General features: G+C 45.0%; 1 protein-coding gene across 1 annotated transcript in view; it reads left to right on the forward strand.

Annotated features, from left to right (window-relative positions):
• Nucleotides 1–20,775, forward strand: part of KCNU1 (potassium calcium-activated channel subfamily U member 1) — a 101,213-nt gene that overhangs the window by 46,000 nt on the left and 34,438 nt on the right. The window contains 4 exon segments of the mRNA XM_019514516.1: nucleotides 1,076–1,300; nucleotides 1,823–2,000; nucleotides 10,369–10,446; nucleotides 15,462–15,604. Of these exon segments, the coding sequence (XP_019370061.1) occupies nucleotides 1,076–1,300; nucleotides 1,823–2,000; nucleotides 10,369–10,446; nucleotides 15,462–15,604 (624 nt within the window).

Here is a 20,775-nt window from a genome sequence, read left to right on the forward strand (position 1 = left end):
CCCTCAAGGGCTACTAGGCCTGTGTTTCCCAGGGGCCTCAGAGCCGGGATCACTCCAGACGCTGGGTGGTGGCGGCGTTACCCCCAGGCTAGCAGGTGTGCTTCAGGAAGGAGGTCAGGTAGACGTGAGGCACCCGCAGGGGGAGGCACTCGGAGCCTGGAAGGTGGGTGGCTCAGCGCAGGAGCACCCCCTGCTGGCCCGCCACATGCTCTGCCTTTCCTCTGCTGCTTGCAATTTAAATTAGGCAGCATACTTCCTGGGTCAATGACTAACTGTTTCCTTGTGCATTTGTGCCTTGCCCAGCTCGGCAGGCCCCAATGCTGAAAACAAGAAAAAGTGTACTATTGAACTAATGCAAATAGCAAATTGATTAGCATGTGAGTGCCTCATTGCCCTCTTCTGGAGAAATCAGAGGTGTTCAGCTGGGTTATGCCCTATGTTGCCAACACTTCACTGTGCATTAGAACAAGATGATCAGAGTTTTAAATCCACCATCTCTCTCTCTCTTTAAAATCCGGAGGTTCGGTCTAGGCCCCAAAGAGGAACAGATTCAGCTCTGCACGTGGGAAACACTCACTTGTTGAAAGCAATCACTTCCTGTTTGCTGAACGGAAGTTGCAAGCTTCATAACATTTGCTGCACGTACACAGAGTTGAACTCGCATCTTACATATGTGGTGAGGGCAACATGCGATAGAGGAAAGGGTTTGTGACCACAACACTAATGTGAACTGTCAGTCCTTAAAGAAATGTGTCCTTGTCTTTCTTATGTCCATGCACGTCTCCTCAACCTTGTTACAAGGGCTCACCTCACAGACTCATATACACAACACTCCCTGGTGGTTGCTTTGTACGTGTCAGATGATTGAAGAGTTTGGAAAATGCTTCTGGGAGTTGAACCACTACTGTGCCAGGTAGTGCTTGAGATGGTGGCACTTAAATGGAATGAGTTTGGATTCCAATGGCTTCATTTAATAGACAGTCTAATTCTAGCCCGCGGACATTACACATTAGGGAAATGTTCCACTTCCTAACGTTAAAAAAAAAAACACCCAACCTGTTCTGCTTTAATTTAGAATCCAAAGAAGGAAGCCACCTCAGACCTGCATGATCACATTGTGGTATGTGTCTTTGGGGATGCCAGCACAACACTCATTGGTTTGCGGGACTTTGTGATGCCTTTACGAGCTAGCAACTTCACTTACGAGGAGCTGAGAGACATCGTCTTTGTCGGGTCTCTGGAGTACCTGAAAAGAGAATGGGGATTTATCCAGAATTTCCCAAAGCTGTGGTTGTTCCAGGTAGGAATTTTTCTCTTCAATCATTTCCCTCTTTCACTCCTTTTACACATGCTGTTTTTAAACTTGAAGGCGTTTAACAATGAACAGCACTGTGGAATGTCAATATGTGGATGGGCATTTGTTTCCTTCAGGGGAGATCCCTTCTGCAACTCCTGTATTCTGAGCAGGGATGGTTGAATCCATTCATCCGGCAGAGACTGAATTGGTTCTTTGCTTTGATCTTGATTCTGAGCCCCCAGATTAATTTCTCCAAAGTTTGGTTTCATTCAGAGGCACATCTGCATGCATTCGTTTCCTGCAGTTGTGTCAAGAGACTGCTCTCTCACCATAAATGTTGCAAGAGAAGTTCAAAGCTTGGGGTTTTTTCCCCTCTTCTCTGCTTCTCAACTTTAAATTGATTAAAGAAACTTTGGAGATGTTTCCAAAATGTTTGTTCCTCTGAAGCCAACCTTGAGAGCCCTGTGTCATTCACTCTGCTTGGACTCTCCTACCCCTACTAAACTAACCTGTACTCTTTTCCAGGGTAGTGCTCTTTCCTGTGCTGACCTGAAGGCTGTTAACATAAGACACTGCGCCATGTGTGCTATCCTGTCCTATAACTCCAAGTCATCCACTAGTCCAATCCTGGTGGACACAGAAAGCATCCTGGCCACACTTAACATCCGAGCCATGCAGTTTAAGTACAGCACAGTCTCTGAAGGTAAAAGCTTCTTAGTTATGTAGATGAGTCTCTTGATGTGATAAAGCATGGGAAATTAAAATGACCTCAGTTTCCTCTCTGTAGCAGCAGCATTGGGAGAGGAAAAATTTAGTTTATTTCTGGCTAAAACTTTGTAGAGAACAAACCAGAAATAGCCTTAGGTTTTGAATGAATGGCTAAAATATTCCCCTGCCCTATCCATGATGATTGTAGTTCAGGCTGGCATTCATCTAACCGATGAGATAGGACACGGTGGATCTAGGAGTCCTAAAGTGACTGGAGTACACTAAAGAGACACACAGCTGAGGCCATTTGCAAAATATCATGCAGACTAGGCGGTGCCCTCTCTCCCTCTAACTTGCTTTCTCTTCCCACCCTTTTCTGACCTCTGGACATTGCCCCATCATTCATCACTATTCTGATCCTTGCTCTGTCCCTCCCAAAAGTAAATATACCAGTAGCTCTTGTAAATGCTGTGCAACACTTGGGGCTTCTGCCACTGTGGGATGGGGCAGTGGGGGCTTTCGTTATTACTACTGAAGAAGCTTCACTAACACCAGTTTTATGAGCTAAAGGGTAGCATTCAGTGGCAGCTGTATTGCACCCTCTCTAACCTTCAACACAAAAAATAAATGTTTATGTTTGCCCATAGGGATTGGGAGGGTGGGCACTGCTGCTTCCAGACATGTAGACGTTGTAGCACAGAATTGCCACGGAAGCAAAACAACTCCGGTCCTGCAGAATATTTATTGCATCTCTTGGTCCCTTAATTTGGCAAAGGAGCCAAGATTTGTCCTCCTCTCGGGAATGGAAAAGTATTAATTAACTGAGCATGGGCTGAAAAATAGATGGCTCTCTCAAGTGTTTTCCCCATGCTTTATTATCATTCACAAGGCTTTTAAAACAATGGCTATTCCAAAGAAAAGATTAGAGTAAGGCAGAGACAAGATTTTTAAAAATAATATGACAAAATAATATCAATATCAGATTACAGAAGGGGAAAGAAGTGAATAGTCAGGAATATTGAAGGAAGGGGTTCATGGAATGGAAATAGTAGAATGCTGTCATTGATTTGTCTATTATACATGTATATAAAGATATATAGATGTAGATCTACATATTGATCTTGGGTCAGTGGAGATGGATATAGATAATGTATGTGTATATTATCTGTATATTTTCATCTGTAATGACAAATATAAATGCTGTACATAGATTTTTATACATATGTATGGAGACAGATGGACTCAAACACAGATCTGCAAGAGACGGGTTATTCTTTTCTATCCATCAGTACTTGGATCACCTTCACGTTTTTGCAGGTGTCACTCAGATTTGTGATATGGGCAGCATCAGCAGAGGAAATGGAAAAGGAAGTGACCAGTCCTCTCCCATCCTACTCCAGCAGGGCAGACTCAAGATAGTCTGACCTGTTATCTCTAGTTCCTTTCACCAGATCAATCTCAGAACCCTTTAGAAATATTAATGGGTTCTCCCTGCCATGTGGATTTTATCAGCATCTTGCAGCTGGGTAAACTGAGGCACAACTTTATCTTGAACTAGAAGCAGAACAGATATATGGGTACAGTACTCTGTCAAGGCTTTGTAGCTCTGCTTCCCAGGAGCTAATTAGCCCAAAAAGCCATGCCAGTGTATTTATACTTGTTCCAGGGCCTTATCTCTGCATGGCACTGCACTCTTCTGTGTGGACATACCGGGCTATTCAGAGTTAGCGCATGCTCCGGCGTTGCATCTTGTAGACGTACCTAGAGAGGCCAAGTGACTTGCCAGTGGTTGCGCAGCATGTCAGGGGCAGAACTAGGAATGGACCAGATTTTCTTTTTCCCGGTTTTGGTCTGTCCTTTCTTAAACACACGTTTTTTCCATGAATTTCCATGAGAGATGGACAAATGATGAGATAACGAGTCAGAAATGGGGCATGCGGCAACATGCACGTCACCCAAGAAACTGACCAAGAGGGACAGGTAAAATTTTATTCGCAGGTGGTGGAAATGGTCAGTTAAGGCTCTGTCGCAGAATGAGAGCAACAAGCCCACTGTGAAGAACATCAAGAAGAAATGTATTGCTGCCCCAACCGCCAATATTAAAAAGAAGTGGTGCAGTGTAGTTACTAGAGCAGAGAAGTGAAGGACAACGATCTCAGTTCTGTTTCTGCTCTGGAAGAAGCTTGTCTACTGGTTGAAGTAGGGCTGATTAGAAGCCATGACTCATTGGATTTATTTCAGGCTTAAGGGAAGGGGGAAGAAAAGGGTGGTCCGGCAGTTAAGAGCCAGGCCTGGAGAAGCAGGGCTCTGGGGTTTGGTCCCTGCATCTGGGGAAGAGGCAAAGGGATTGAGCTGGGGCGTCATAGAATGGCCATGGTTACTGCCCAAAGGTACAAAGAGGCTTAGACCTAATTCTGTCTCCCAGCGTATAACTTCGTAATAACCATTATCTCTCAGGCTGATTATGAAGCCAAATCGGTTAAAGACTGCCTTTTGCTTCCAGATCTTTCAGTGATAGGTACTATGGAAATGTAAGCTATTCTTGTTGTTATTGCCTGTTACTTTGATTGGTTATTCCTAGAAGTGATTTAAATAAGAGGAGAGAGATTCCATCACCGTGTACTCGAAGGGCATTGACTTTCTGCCTGACTGTTGTACTCCCAAACCAAAACCCAATTTGTATCTATTTTACATATCTCACTCTTAGATATTTACAAGGCACCTATTGTCTAACTCTATTTTTACTGAGTTCTGGATCCGTAAAGTGACTACAATCCCAATATAATAAATCTTTGGCTACTCAATTAAGGCCATTCCTCAGATTTACAGTGTTTTCTGGAGACAGAAATGCAGTATTCACTTACAGGTTATTATCATCAATAAATGAAGATGCATTTACAAAATAAGGCTAAGACACTAGCTTCTTTTTCTCCCCAAGCCAGCCATTAAATCTGTTAGTGATTCACCCTCTGTGTAAAAAATTAGCTATCTTTCCTTTCTAGGATCATTAGATGTATTGTTAAAATACCCAGCCAATTTTCTTCCTTGCTGCTGTAATTATTTAGATGCATAGGGCCAAGATTTCACGTAGCAGGTGGTCCCTAAGGATTGAGTTGCAAGATGAAGGCCATATTTACTCACTTGTGGAAACTATCCTCTGAAGCTCTCAAGGGATTTTACAGCCAGGTGCCCCTGGGAGGTAGGAAATGACTATTATGCTCTTTTGCAGATAGTGTTAGGGAATGGAGAAGTGACATGGTTAGCCCCCAGGTTATGGATGAAGGTGATAAAAGGGGAACTAGGCTCCATGCTGCTTTGACCACTAGAGGCCTCTTGATTATTTTACAGAAGTCCATCTAAAAAAAAGTCATGGTTCATAAAAGGCTTCTGTGGCTAAAGGCAGGCAACACTGTTGAAAGGTGTTGGTAACTTTTTCTTCTTTTGATTTATTTTTTTTTTCTGTAACCATATGCAAAGAAACCAAAATGGCCAGCTGTCCTCAGTGAGAAACTCCTGTTCCTATGAATACCTTAGTGCTGTCTACAGGACTACCTAAGGACCAGATTTTCAAAGGTTTCTAGGCACCTAAAGACTGAGCACCTAATGGTATTTTCACAACATGCAAAGCAAGTTAGATGCCTAATCCTCATTCATTTCAATGGGAGTTTGGTAGCCAAGCTGCTTAGGAATGTGTACAAGCCCGTTAGGCATCCATTTGCTTACTTAACTTTTGAAAATCTGACATTAAGTACAGGTTTTGATTCATTGGTCTTTCTCTGCTGGCACTCTCCCAGTGGGAGCATGAACTACAGCACTGGAAGAGTTCAAGTCTCTGCCTGCACTGAAGTTATGTTATGCGCCCCCCCGCTAAGCTTGTCTCGGGTGATTCCAGCGGATGGGACTACTTCCAGGTGAAAACTGATACCTGCCAGCAGCTAAGGGACCTGCTGAGGTGAACAGCGGGTCCAGATACAAAAGAGAAAGGGATCCGACATGAAGTAGGTAGAAGCAATATAATAGACACGAGACCTGTGCAAGACCAGGTCTTATGGGAGAAAGAGCCCAGGGAGAGACCCAGGTGGGGGAAGACTGCAAGGGAGAAACTGCAGGACAGCTGGCCCGGGGAAATAGGGTGCTGACAATAGGACAATGCCCACGTGAGCAGTAGGAAGCCTATGGTAGTGCTAGCTGCTCTGCAGTAGGACTGTAGGCTGGAGTCCTGCAGGGGAGAAAAGGCACTGCTACAGGTAGGCTGCTATAGAGACCAGTTGGTAAGCCTAATTACAGGGCACCGCTGGTCAGCCCTGTGGAGTCACCCTACTGGAAAGGGGCAGGGCCTGGGGAGATCAGGGCCATGGCCACGGCCAGGGCAGTCGGTCTGGTTTCAGAGGTTAAAGAGGGATGCCTGTTGCTGAGAGAGGGACTGTGAGCATGCTGTGCTTGAAGACAGCAAGCAAAGGGGCTGAGGTCTAGCGGCAGGTTCATGGCTGGGTAGGAGTTTTGGTATATACCCAGGAGGCTAGAGGTTTAGTTATAGCCAGAGTGCTTAAGTTTTTGCTTTTAGTTTTAACTTGGTTTTAGTTTGGTTTGGGTTTGGGACTACTGGGGGAAGGCAGAGGTCCCGATAGTGCCTGGGGCATGAGAGTGTCTTGAGCCCTGCGAGGGGATCAAGGCACAGAACAGGCTTAGCCAGAGGACTGAAGCTAGGAGAAAGTGGCTGAAGCCTAGCAAGGGTGAAAGCCAGACCAGTCCAAGAGGTCCAGCTTGAGAAGGATGGGACTGGGGGCAGGGGCTCAGCCTAGAGAGGTGAGAACGAGGGCCAGGGCCCTAGTGTCCCAGGAAGGACCAGGGGGGCAGCCCAAGAAGGGTGGAACCAGGGCTGGGAGCTCAGCACCCAGAGAAGGGCAAGATCAGGGCCAGGGGCCCAGAGATACTAATGACTGATAGGTGGATACAAATCTCTGAGCCCAGACCTGGAGGCTTGCAGCCAGAGGAAAGGGGCGGAGGCCGAAAAGACCAAAGCAGGAATTTATCATACAGTAACTCTGTGCGGCATGGCCGTGGGTGCTGGGGAGGACAGAGCCCATGTAATAGCCAGTAAGGTTGCAGGTACCCTCCGGGGCACAGAGCCAAGTCAAAAGGACCCACTTAGCCTGAGGGACAGAACTGAGACCAGCAGGGTCCAGGAGGGACCTGCTGGTGGCTAGAAGAATGGGGGCTCGCTCCAGGACCCTTAGACAGCCCCGCTTTCAATCAAACACATGCATCAAGGCACTGTAGAGCTGGAGCAAGGCAAGTGTTGCGTGGTCCCCAAGGGGTGTCACGGCCGGCCCCACAACCCCCACCTGGCTAGACCTTGGTAGGTACACTCCGCTTCCTGTGTGTTTGCCTAGCCTAGGGAAAATTGTATTAGCATAGCTATATCTCTGCTTGTGCAGCTACACACCCCAAATATCACCCATCATTTGTTTCTCTCTTCTGGAAGGCTTAGAAGCAGTGGAGGTGTTATGGGAAGCCATTGGCGTATTTACTAGGGCGGGGAGCCAGAGCACCTACTGTTGTCCTGTAAGAGCTTTTACTTTTTCTGTCCTGATAGAAATCACTTCGCAATGCTGAAACCTGGTATGGCATCTTGTTGGAGAAAATTGCACCAACAAAAGTCTTGTCTTGCACTGAAGCAGTCCATTTGACAGTCCGGGCTTGTACTAGTGCAGCTACACAAGTTGAACCCTTTCTTCCTTCTTCCTAGTACAGATAGTGCTTAGCTGCTTATAGGGTCCAGGAAGAGGCATGCAGACAATACCAATGATAAAAAAAAAACTGAATCAACTCTATGAGATGCTATAAGCAGCCCAAATTATTCTACTTGTAAAAACTAGGATTGCAGCCTCTCTCAAATGCAAGACCTTTTAGAGGTTCCTATCCAGGGACCTATAACTGAGAGAGATTTTTTCCCTAGTATGATGCAGATACATTTTAGGGAGCAAGGGTAGGAAAAGATTGACTGGCAGGAGCAGTTGAGCTGGGACAATAGGAGAGAATATAGATTTTGAGAGGCTTCCTGCAGCTTAACATCCTGAAAGCTGCTCGTGTATAAGGGGAACGTTTAAAAATACCTCCTTATCAAGGTTGTTAAGACATAAGTGTGATTGAAAAGGAAGAGATACTTAAAGCTCGTTCAATTTTGTGCAGCATTTGCCAGTCCAGATGGGCCAGTCAGTGACCCGACTTGATGTTCAGCCGCTCTGTGGATCCCTTGTCCTACTACGAAACTTTTGAAGCTGTAGAGAAAGCTAGTCTTTTCATTTTCATAGCACTGGGAAAGCATATGCATTTATCTTTATTTTGATGTGACCTAGGTTTCCCCAAATGGCCCAGAAACTCTGCTGAATGTTGCAGCAACCATGGTCTGAATTTGGAAGTTATAACGAATGCTGAATTGGTCACGTTTCTTGTAGTTTTGGATTTCATTATGAGCATTTCCTATAGTTTCCATCCAAACCTACCAGACTCCTTCCACACATTACCTGTCCCAAGGGGTACTGAATTAGAAAGCTTTGAGAGAAACAGACCCACACAGAGGTAAACATTACTTACACCCACAAGAATGAGCATTTACTAGGGTCAGCATCAATGCCAAGGACTTCTAGTCTTTCCCATGGAAAATTTTAGGTTTTCCAGTAATGCTGTAATTATCACCCTGTCATGTCACAGAGCAAACAGGTTGGCAAACCTAGGTACTGAACTAAATAATCTGTGGCATAATCTAAACATATAACGGTAATTAAGTCTGACAACTTAATATGCTACTGAAATTCAAATGTACAGTAGTAATCTACAATTAAGTAATCTTTTGTAATAGCACCCTGCCAGTGTGTAAGATTTCAGGTACAGTGCTGTGTACTGTTTTGTAGCAAAAATATTGACATAAGGAAAATGTATCCAGGCAATGATCTGACAGACATTCAAATCAGCCACTACAGTACAGGGAAAGGCAGAATAAAGACAATAATTCATTTTCAGGCATTCTGTCAGTCTCCTCGGCAGATGTTCTGAGATGCCAGAATATGCCTGGGAAGAGCTTTCTGAGCTGTTGTTTGTACGCCCCACATTTCAAGTGTTTTTTTAGCAATCCCATCGCCCCAACCCTAGGAACAGAAGAGTTGTCACAGTGGATCACAACAGTGGCCCATCTGAGGATCTGCGTAGAGAGAGGACTCATTGCATTTTACCAGCAAATCCCTCTTTCATTGTCATCCTTCATTGTTCAGCCACTTTGCACAGGATCCATTACGGATGTGATCCATTTCCCACCGTCCTCTTTCTGACTCTGAAGAGGACCTTGCGCCAAAGAAAGAGCTTTTACTATCATGTGGATTCTGCAGCCTTTACCCTGCATAATATCTTGGGTGATGAGCAGTCCCTTTAGTAGTCAGTTCCTCAGATACTATTGCAATGAGCAGCAAGGTATTTATATAGATGAATAGAACATGAGGCAGCAAAACAGAATCAGCATCTATCCAAACCAGGGAAGAGAAATACAGAAAACAGAGCCATGACTGACAACTGTCCTGGAAAAAAAAAAAGGGAACCTGACCCTCCTGCCACTTACACTTGCATAAATCTTAGACACAAAGGACTGGAAGAGACTTTGTGGGTCAAGTCCCATTCCCAGGCATGCATTTCCCCAAGAAGTCACCCCAAATCACCCCTTCAAACCCTCATCCATAACCCCCAGGCATTAAACCTTTAGGAACCTCCTGGAGCTTGCCACAGTGGGGACAAGGACACTGGAGCCATTTCCTTAAGTCACCCAGTTCGTGTATTGCAAAAGGATCATGTTCTCCAGGTAGCCTTAGTGGGTCTCTCTTAAACCACTAGCTTCCAGGCAGGTGTGTTGAGCTCCAAAACATAGGACCATTGCTTTTCCCTTCACTTTTGCTGTGCATGTCCCATCCGTTATTTACAGTCTCCTTGAAGGGAAAAGAAAAAACCCTCCAAGTGCAAATTGGCTTATTGGGGGCTTTGTGCCTAACAACACTATTACCAGCACTGCTGCTCCACAGAGGGTAATTATATTTTAGTTATGATGTCAATAGGCGGCTCCCAGGAGAGCTTTTCTTTTTTAATCCTTTGAAGCTCCAAGTGAATAAAATGCACCTTGGAAAAGCAAACGAAAGCAAGAAACTTTCCCCATATAGGGAATGCTTTGGGATTTTTTTTTTTTTTTTTGCATGACAGTGACTTTATTTTAGGCTCAGGTAAGTGCTTTACTGCACTTGTCAGTCTCTGAACCATTCCTCCCACCCCTCTTTTTACCTCTCTCTCTTCTCTCCCCATGTTGTTATTGACTGTTTCTGCAGAGGCAGTTGGCAGAGTGAGAACATTGGAGAATCAATCAGCGCTGTATTATAAAAGGATCCCCATCATCACAGAGCTGAGTAAGTTATTCTTTGGGAACAAATTTTGCAGAAGCAATATGCGGGCTGCATTATTTATATACCTCGGGCCCTCTTTAGAATTCACAGGCAGAAAGTGACAAGTGCTGTATGTCCAAGGGAGACTAAAAGGTTTAGCTTAGATGTTAATTCAGTGGCTTTGAGGGAGCTGGGATGTTTTATCAGGAGAATAAAAATAACAAAGTAATACCTGGTCCCAGTGTGCTGCAAACCACTAAAGAGTCCATTTAGGAGTGAAAGACCATCCTTATGGCTTTGCCTCTGCAGTGGGACTCGGGAGATTTAATTCCTTGGGGAGTTTGGGCAAGTTATGATTTCCCAAAAAGGTGGCTGGTTGCATTTCCCTCCTAGTAATTTGTATTCCAGTAGCACCCAGAGGCTCTTCCGGATATGCAACAAGAGGACAGTCCCTCTTCCAAAGAGCTAGCCATCAGGGCTGTTTTGTGTGCAAGATCATTTGGGATGATGGTGAGGGGTTCACACACTCTGGTGATGGGGTTCCTATCACCCCATCACCAGATAGATCGATCAAGAGTGGCAAGCGTTTTACTTTTAGATTAGTGACTTCTACACCAATAGCTACGAGTGGACCGGTGTCTTCATTGCCCCATATTGTTCAGCCACTCTAGACAGCATTCATAACAAATGCAATCCATGGAGCTCTTTCATGCTACTCATGACTGTTTTTATTTTTGTCTTCATCCCCTGGTGATTACATACTAAAGCCGTTAATTAGGAACATGTGCACTGATTAACTGATTACTAGTAACATAGCAGTCAGCATCACACTGGCGTGGTATGCCTTAGCTGTTGGTCTCAGGGGACACGGATGTTTAGTTCCATTTAGAGTGCTGACACAAGAAAGTACTCATCAAATTAGCGTAGCACGTTGCTAGGCATTATGACTGGACCCTGAGTCACTCAGACACTACTTGGTTTGACATGATGCTTTAAAATGCCACATGAACAGAGCAAACCCAGGGACACTTCCTGGAACATAGTCATAGCTGAGCTAGGATTTACAACCTTTCTTCTCGTACAGTTATCCGATGACCTCTGAGGATTGTCCTGCGTTGAAGTAGGGACAGCTGAAATGTTTTAAATAAGTGGTGTGTTTTGCTTGCTTTTGAGGTTTGGAAAAGCATTAAAACATTTCTTGTTTCTCTTCCCTCCCTGTCCCTCTGTGCTTCCCAGTTCCAGGGGCAGGGAGTAAAATATCAGAAAGTGGCAGGGGAGGGTGTCATGGTATTAATTCTGCCCTGGCAGCTACTGCAAATAGACTAGCACTTAATGAAGAATCCTGGAAAAAAAAAATAACAACAGAATTTCTATTAAGAGATTCTCTCCAGCTGAGCTAATTGAAATGGCATGAGTAGGAGTGAAAAGTGCAACTGTGCCTTCTTCCACAGAAAAATCATCCTCATCAGACCTGCCCCAAGGTCAAGTTACTGGCCAAACATTCCACCCACCTCGATGCTCTTCATCACCATGATATATTATTACCAAACCTCACTTATATTAATTAAGTTTTCCTTCCAGTGCTCCTGTGCTGCAGGGATACCTTACTGCTACTGCATCTTAGAAGGGGAAGTCTGAAGCACAGAGTGATCATATGACTTGCCAGAATCACACAGAGTCTAGGGCAGAATCAGAAACTGAATCCAAAACTCCTGGGGTCCAGCCCAGCACCATAGGCACAGGCCTTCCTTCTTTACAGTCTCAGATGGACAGCCTGTTGGCTGACCATGCCATCAGGTCCTGGCAGTGCCTTCTCACGTCTTAACTCTCTGCAGATGCTGGGAAGCAGCAGAAAACATGACAACTGTTATGAAATTTCCAGCTTTTTTCCCAGGCTGAAGAGATCCTTGTTAAGTTTAGGCCCACATTGTGCTAATTGTGCATCCCTCCTTGGAGCACTTGCTTTGAACCTGTAACCTCACTTCCATCCCCGTTTTCATTTTGGTTGCCCCCTGAAATCAGTTGACATATACCCAATAGCACCACCCCCCATAACAAGGGGGCTAGCTGTTGTTCCACCAGTGTCAGTCTCATGTTAACCTTATACATCAAATAGGCCTGTTGGATTATGCAGACCTGTGAAGCTTCACTTTTAAATTAATTTCTTTTTAGCAGCTCATTACTAACAGGCCTCTGAATCGCTTCTCAGGGTGGCACCACCCCCTCCAAAATACCGTTGTTGTACAAGAGCAGATCCTGTCCCCACTTAAGGCACCTATACACAAGCAGTAAGGCTGCTCTGGTGTGCCATGAATGCAGCATGTCGGAGCAGACTTGGCTAATCATCTCATGTATCAGCATCCCCGCTACTATTCTGAAGTGCAGGGATGCTGATACATATGATGCTCCAGGTGCTTTAATTAGAGCAGCTCTCAGAGGCGCTGTAATTAAAGCGTGCCCGCCACACACACACACACACCTGGACCAAGTGTATAAACACCCATAGTGCAGACAAAATTCTCTCTAAGCTAAATGGTCGTTGTTGGGGAGCACAGGGTTTAAATGAAGAGAATGGGTTTGAGTGTTAAAATGCCACATCGCTGTCACCTGATTTCTCTGGGTACCAATAACTTGGAAGTGGTTCCACAGATTAAATTTATGGCATGACAATTCCCAGAGCTTCCAGCCTCTGTGACCATCCCTTTGTTCTGTGCGTGTACAACACCCCATCCTGCTCTGGGGTGCTGAAGGCCAATTACAGTGTAAATAATAAATGAGAAGAAAATAACCATAGCTGCTGTGCCAGCCCTTCAACCAAGGAGACACTCTGACTCCTGAATTTTCCAAAATCATGCTCTGATATTCTCTTGTGCTAGGGCTTGTGCTTTTATTTTTCTTGACTCCCAGCATCTCAGGGATTTTTGATCCAGCTGCTGTGGCCCAGCCTTGCTGAGGCAAGGATGTACAGTCAAGCTAACTTCCTGAGACAAGCACTGGACCAAGGGCATCCTTCCCCATAGTTCTGGTGTGTCCGTTCAGAGGAAAACACCTGCAAGTTGTTGGCGTGGCTTCAGATTTTAGTTGTATCAAATCTTCAACACAATAATGATGCATGTCCCATCTCTTGGCACATGTTTCCCTGCCCCTGCCACAGCTTCAGACAGGATGGGAATCTGTTCCTAGATGTGGCAATAGGATAGAAAAGGAGATGCCCGTAAGATTTTAAGACCTAGAAGCACAAAACCCATTGAGACCTGCTTTTGATCAGCTAAAGCTTGTTAGCAGTCCTTTGCACAGACCCTGTTTTAACAAAACTTTTATATTTAATCATATGATTTAGTCCCAGGCCAATTAGGGAAATCCTCATGTGCTTGAAGTTGGGTCATGAATAAATGGTTTGCTGGAGCAGGTCCCTCTATGGCTCATTTCTGATCAGGACTTTATTCATTGTCTTTTCTTGAACCAATTATTTAGTAGTGGGGCAAGGGATGACATTTATTATATGTCTGTATGGTACCTCGGATAATGGGACTCCAAACAGTTTAGCCCCTAAGAGCTTCCTCAATATATCTGTGAATACTAAAGAGTTCCTTGCAGTTCTTCAGTTGCCTCTTGTGAGAGGAAGTCCCTGAGGATCCCAGTCCCCCATAGAGACAGCAAGGTATCGCTGGAGCTAATCTCCATAATGAAAAGAGCCCTACAAGGGCTCCAGTCATGTGTATCAGAAGCAGCCAAGCCATTTCCTCGAGATTTTCACCAGCAATATGATAGCTCGCCTGAATTGGTGCCACCAAGCATGGCTGACCTCTGCCATAGCTACGCCATAGATACTGGGTGCTCATAATGAATGATATGTCAGTGAAGCACAAAGCTGCGTGGGCCCTGAGGGGCCATCTCCTGGTACATTTTGAAGTAATGAGGCATGATAGACAGATACACAGGTTTAATGGAACAAATACAGACACCCGGCATCCATAAAGGGGCTGGATGTTGGTACAGCTACTGGGAGGGAAGCAGCTCTTCCAGTGTATGGAGAATTGTGCCATTGCCTTTAGGCCCCCAAGAGACTGCTGAGTGATGGGGAGATGAGGAGGTGGCAGCCAGGAAAGGGAACAGCTAAATCCAGCCACCTCACTGCAGGCTGAGCTAAAGGCCATTGCATTTACTGCTGACGAGTCCATCTGGTATTTCCAGCGCATTTCACAGTGCGTGATTTGCTCTGCTGTAGTTGACAGACATATTAGGAATGGATGTGCCTCTGGAATAAGGACTGCTAGAAATTCCTCAGTCCATGGAGAGAAATAGCTAAATAACCTGATGCTGCCTACCCCTCTTCACCCAGGGAGAGAGGAAGAATGTGGGAAAAAAAACCCCAAATCTGTTGCCTTATTTCAGCCCATTCCTGGAAGCCCATGGTTTTTATATGCAGACTCTTAAGAGACATGTAATAGAGAAATGTTGATTTCTACCAGCTATGAATCTGATTGAGCCAAGACCTTAGCTTGGGAAATGTCTTCATACAGAATCCACTTCTGGATGGAGCACCTGGACCCATTAATAGTAACACAGACCTGGACAGCTTTAGTCACCTGCTTTACAGATTATCTGTTCAAATGTTTCTTAGCCCTGGGGGACATGAAATAAATTAATCATTAATCAAAGAAGGGTTACATGTGCTTTTTTAACAGAAAAAATGGGTTCTTAGTCTTAATTCCTTTGCTCGTTCTGTGCCTCTCCAGCTGTGTTGCTGTCATTCATCAACATCCTCCCTAGCAACACAGCAATACTAGGACATACCTAGTACATTCAGTGGCACAGCAGGTGCCCTCTGCTTGGATGCATGGAGACAATTCACTGAACACAAAAGAAAGTTAAAGCAATGTCATTTGTAACTATGTGGATATCGACTTCAGTTAGTCTGTAAGGTGCACATCTACCCTGCCTTCTATGAGGATTTCTCCTGCAACTCTGTTGGCTGGTGAGGGTGGACAAGATGGAGTACTTCATTGGCCTCACATGCCTGCCATTTTGTCCTGCAGAATCCACGTCAAATGCCCACTTTATTGATCAGAGTGCTGGAAGCAGCGGGTCTCAGATCCCAGAGCAGGAGCTGCATCTCTCCACCCCTTTTTCCAGTGGAGCTATCTTCTCAGATAGTTTTTTGGATTCTCTTCTGTCCACTGTAAGTAGATACCTCGCCTACCTCCTATATCATACCCTCTGTAGAGGGACTGCAACCATCAAGGGCCAAAGACAATGCCAGTCTAGCATGTTTTTTCTACCAGGAGCCATCATGAGCTGCACCACACCACAGAGCAAGAAACCACGGAAAAAGTGGTTGGTGGGCTAATTTAGAGACTGGCTTATCCCTTGAGTGCCATCTCTCTAAGCAGCTACCCTTTTTTGCAACTCACTGAACTCTTGACCTAAGCAACGTCTTGTGATAGTGAGCTCCACGGGCTGGAGGGAATATAGAGAGTCGTCATTTCTCAGATATATCTTATGCAGCACACAAAGTTACACGCACCCTCACTTCTCTGTCACGATGTGTGTTATATAGATAGAACATCTGGAGTTACTTTATAAGATGTCGTTTTTGTTTTCCCCCTAAGAATGTTTGCATGCTGTAAAAGATATTTATAATCAGTGAGATCTGGTTTTTGTAGCATGATGCAGTCAGAATTAATCTATCCATGTGAGAAAATTATATGCACTCCAACCACCATTACATATGACACCAGTTTGGCCCCCTTGTTGGAGGTTCGTTAATGATGCCAAAGACCAAACAGACTGTAGAGAGTCAAACGTCTGGCTCCTTCGTGTAGCTGGGGGCTCCTCCAAGGATGGTTCGAGATGCAGTGGTAAGATGTGGTATAAGAGAAATTTCTACTACCACCCCCCTGATATAGCTGATGGCAGGGGCGTAAACAGAAAAACTCATTCTCCAGGCAGTTAGTCCAGCAATAATACTAAAATTCACCTAAAGTGTGATGTGAAACCTATTGAACTCAATAGGAGTCATTCCACTGACTTCAGAGGAATTTATTTCAAGCTGACGGTGTGTTTTCTATAAGATATGCAGCCAATACTATACGATTTGCCATGATGACAGACCCTAGGTGGTCCAAAAGTTTGCGGGCCACATCAGATTAGGAACCTCTCAAATGAACAAGTCTTTAACTGACATAAATTATAGATGATGTCCCTGTAAATCATCTGAGCTATTAAGGGTGGATTTAACCTGGCACATTGCATTGAAAATGCAAGGAAAGCAGAGACAAAATAATGGCATTTCCCCCCCACCACAGCTTCAGGTTGCTGTCAGGAGTGAGTGACACCAGTGATGGAAAGCATAGGGCAGTTGAGCCAGCATTTTGGCAGGAAGTCAGCAGCTCAGTTCATATAAGCTTGCAACTCCCAAACTGGCTGCCCTTCTTTCTTAACTGGGCTGTGCCCCTTTCCTCCTCCCCCACCACCATCCATGCTGCAGTCAAGTTCCATGTGATTTACTCTGGATTCAGGTGTAAGGGGATACTGCTTGGGTGGCAGTTTTTTACAGGAATTGAATAAATACAAAACAAATCTCTCAAAGGGATAAGCAGTCCGAAATAAGAGTGTCAAGTCCAGTTACGCTTTCTTGAGAAGGCTTCAGTGTTAGGGAAAGTGTTATATTGCTGCTAGTCACTGATATGTCAATCAGCCTGACTGTAATTAATGACTGCTAGTGTCAACTGTAAAAGTAACTTGAGATGTAGCATGACTTGTCTTAAAGGATAAAATTTCACTCAGACTTAAGATCCCAGGTCTGTCGAGGAATGATGAACTCTCAGCTCAGCTTTTAGAGCACTTTTGGTTAGATGTTAGCTAGTCCGTAAGTATGGGGAAGGAGGAAAAGAGACGAGATATTGTTTAGCAGCTGCACTGTCTGGAGGGAGACTGGTAAAATAAGACTAGTGAAGGAGAATAAAGAAAAGAAGAAGGAGTTCAGCCATAAAATATCATTTCAGCTTTCTGACCATTATTAGGATCTACTGAATATCCCTGTGTTTTCTGAGGTTACCTCAGAGCCAGTGTTTTCCTGTAACTAGAAAAAGATGGTGATAGAGATGCTGGTGTGGTGCAAAAGCAGTTGCTGTATGTTCTGGAAAATACAATATAGCTTCCTTGGAAGTCATAAGCAGAATCAGCTCTTATTCTAGTCTGATTCTCAATGTTTCTCTAGGCAGAAAAGAGACGATGCAAAAAGAAGGAAAAGAACAGTCCTGTGGTCTTGAAATAGAGCCTGGGACTGAATTTAGGTCCTGCCTTGCATTTTTGGCTTGGTCATGAGCAAGTCACAAACGGGCCAGATTTTCAAGTGCTCCATGCTTCCAGTTGAGTTTTCCAAAGACACAGCTCTGGACATGAAGTCAGTGGGCTTTACTGGCACAGCCGTAGAAGTATGGGGATTCACAGACTGATCCGGTGTGTGTGCGGCAGTGTCCAGGGGAATCTCTATTCTTCAAGCAGTAACTGAATAACACATAGCAAAGCTGGTAATGTTTCTCCTGTACATTGTAAGAACCTGGCTCCTTTAAAGTTAGCTTGGAGACCTATTTAATATGCATTGAAATCTTGCCTACACATGCATACACACACACACACTCTTAGACATTTCTAGTTGTTTTTTCTCTTTCAAACTTCTGCAGTATAACTCGGCAACGAAAGTACAGAATGAGGGTGACACGCAAATCCTATTAATTCACCCAAGTATGGAAATACAATCCTTTTGATGTCAAAAAGTACAGCAATGATATGTTAAAGAGCTCAGCATGCTTCAGTTAAATATGTAAAGTGCAGATTCCCCTGGAGCAGTATCACTTCTGGATAACACCGGACTATAGCGCCTTGCTTTAAAAGGCTGAGAATTACTCTAACAGCATTATACCCTTTTGCCCGACAACATGGTCATATGTTCTTAAGCAGATTTAAGTTTAGCTTGGATTTAGTAACACCATTCCTTCTCTACAGCTTGTTTAGTTTCTTTCCTCGTGAGAATGCAGGTGACAGATTCCACGAGGTGGTTCTCTATGGAAAATGAGCTTTAAAGGAAGAATGGAAATAAGTCAGCAGAAGCATTGAGAGTATGAATAGAAGGAACAAGCTGGGATAAAAATAAGAAAAATCTTAATGTCTTTGCAACAAATTTGAACTTAAACGACAAACATTTTTTTTCCTGGGGGTTGCAAAAGTTTCAATTGCTTTTCTTCTACCTTTGTCTTTTTAATGTTTTAGGGTGTGCTTAATAGTTCCTGTAGCAAACTCCAGCTCCTTGCTTAAATTGCTTGTACCACCTGACAGTTGTGCAGAATAGGTGTCCAATGCTACCATTCTCATTTGTAAGCCTTTTCCATGCCCTCACCACTTGTCAAATAACAGAAGTGCAGGACAGGGTAGAATCAGGCCTCCTCTATCTTGCACAGATTGGACTACAGACTCACTGAATGCAGTATAACGCCAGTCTTGGGAGATATTTTAAGAGCTTTGGGGCAATTCCAGCTTCGTGGGTCTCCTTTCAAAGGAAATGGCTCGAGTCTAAAACACTGCAGAGCTTAAAAAAACATAGCTACCATACTAAGGCACTTGCTATCATCCACTCTTTGCCACTGGCCTGCTGCATGACCCAGGGCAAGGTCCTCCATGTTTTAATGCCTGTTTCCCATCCCACCATGTGTCTGGCCTGTCCATTTAGGCAATAAGCAATTTGGGGCAGAAGCTGTCACTCACTGTTGGTCTGCCCAGAGTCCAACTGAGGCCTTTACAGTGTGCTACAGTAATTAGATTTATTTGCAGTTGCTGGACAGCAAAGAGGAAGCAAGGTTGTTTAGGATAGTATAAGGAGGCATAATGAGAGTGGAAGGATAAAACTGAGTGACAAAAAAGACTGGCACAGTTTGAGAAAACGTGGTGCAGCCTACTAGACTGATGAGAAGAGACTTACAGGAGGAGATTTTCAAAGTCCCAAATGGCATCTAGTAACAAACAAAGGGTGTGTCTACATGAGGCATTTTACTGCACAATAGATTAGTCTACTGCACAGTAAAGCATCACCATCTACACATGCTCGCATTTACTGTGCAGTAAATTAGTCTACTGTGCATTTAGCGACTACCTATAAATACAGATAGTAATCTGACTGTGCATTAGATACTGCGCAGTAAAACGTGTAGACGCTGGCTGGGAGCAAATTTGCTCCTGGTCAGCCTAGTGAACACGGAGCCCCAGGGGACTTGGAGCTCTCTGTCCATGGTTCTGGTGCTGCTCATCTTCCTGGTTCCCTCCAGGAGCTGGGAACTGATCAGGGCAAGGAGTGGGGAGCTCTCTGCCCCCTGTTCCTGCTCCCCGTGCAGAGCTGGCTGCTCTGGGGAGTGAGTGGGGGCTGGAAATCCAGCCCTTGTCTATCCCCCAGAGCATCCAGCTCCATGCTGCACAGAGCTGGTTGCTGTGGGGGCACAGGCGAAGGCTGGATTCCCAGCCCCAACTCATTCCCTAGAGCAGCCAGCTCCACCCAGCATGGAGATTCCCAGCCCCTGCTCACTCCCCAGAGCAGCCAGCTCCACGCAGCGCAGAGCTGGCTGCTCCAAGGGACAGGCAGGGCTGGATTCCCAGATCTCCTGTCCTCCCCAGACCAGTCAGCTCTATGCCAAGCAGGGCAGTTGCCTGCAAGCCCTGTGCCCCGCAGCTGGCAGAAGGCTTGCCCACAGCTGCTTCACACCCTGGACAGCTCCCAGTAAACCCCATGTCCAGCAGAGGGCTTGCTGGCAGCTGTGTGTCCAGATGTGCACAGGACCAGGAGACAGTTGCCACTTCAGCTGGCAGAGCTATTCTGGCCCTGTGCCCATCAGGACCACTCCATGCCCCTTGCCAGCCCCTGATGGGGGTGAGGGGAGGGGGAGGAGTAGAGCCTGAAGCTCCCCCTGGCTGCTGCAGGAGGGGCAGAGCCGGGCAGGAGCAGCCCTGTACTGGGCTGCTCCCATTGGGAGCAAATCTGCTTCCAAGAGGGAGCATGTATAGATGTGCTCCTCTGTGGGCTTACTGCCCAGTAAGGCTACTTTGAATCAATAGCATGTGTAGACATGCCCAAAGTCTTCTGAGGAAAGTAATAGAAACCCTATTACATGAACCCCTTAGAGCTGGGATGGACAAAGCTAGAGATGGTCAAAAACGTGCTGTCAGAAATTTTTAAATGAAAAAAACAGTTACTTTGTGTAAATAAAATCTGTGAGAAATGTCCGTTTCTGATGTACTTCCATAGGAAAATATAGAACAAAATTTGAGAATATATCTGTGTTGCAATTGAAATGTTTTTGTGGG

Source organism: Gavialis gangeticus, unplaced genomic scaffold (genome assembly GCF_001723915.1).
Source record: "Gavialis gangeticus isolate Ggan-Ray unplaced genomic scaffold, GavGan_comp1, whole genome shotgun sequence".
NCBI classification, from domain to species: Eukaryota; Metazoa; Chordata; order Crocodylia; family Gavialidae; genus Gavialis; species Gavialis gangeticus.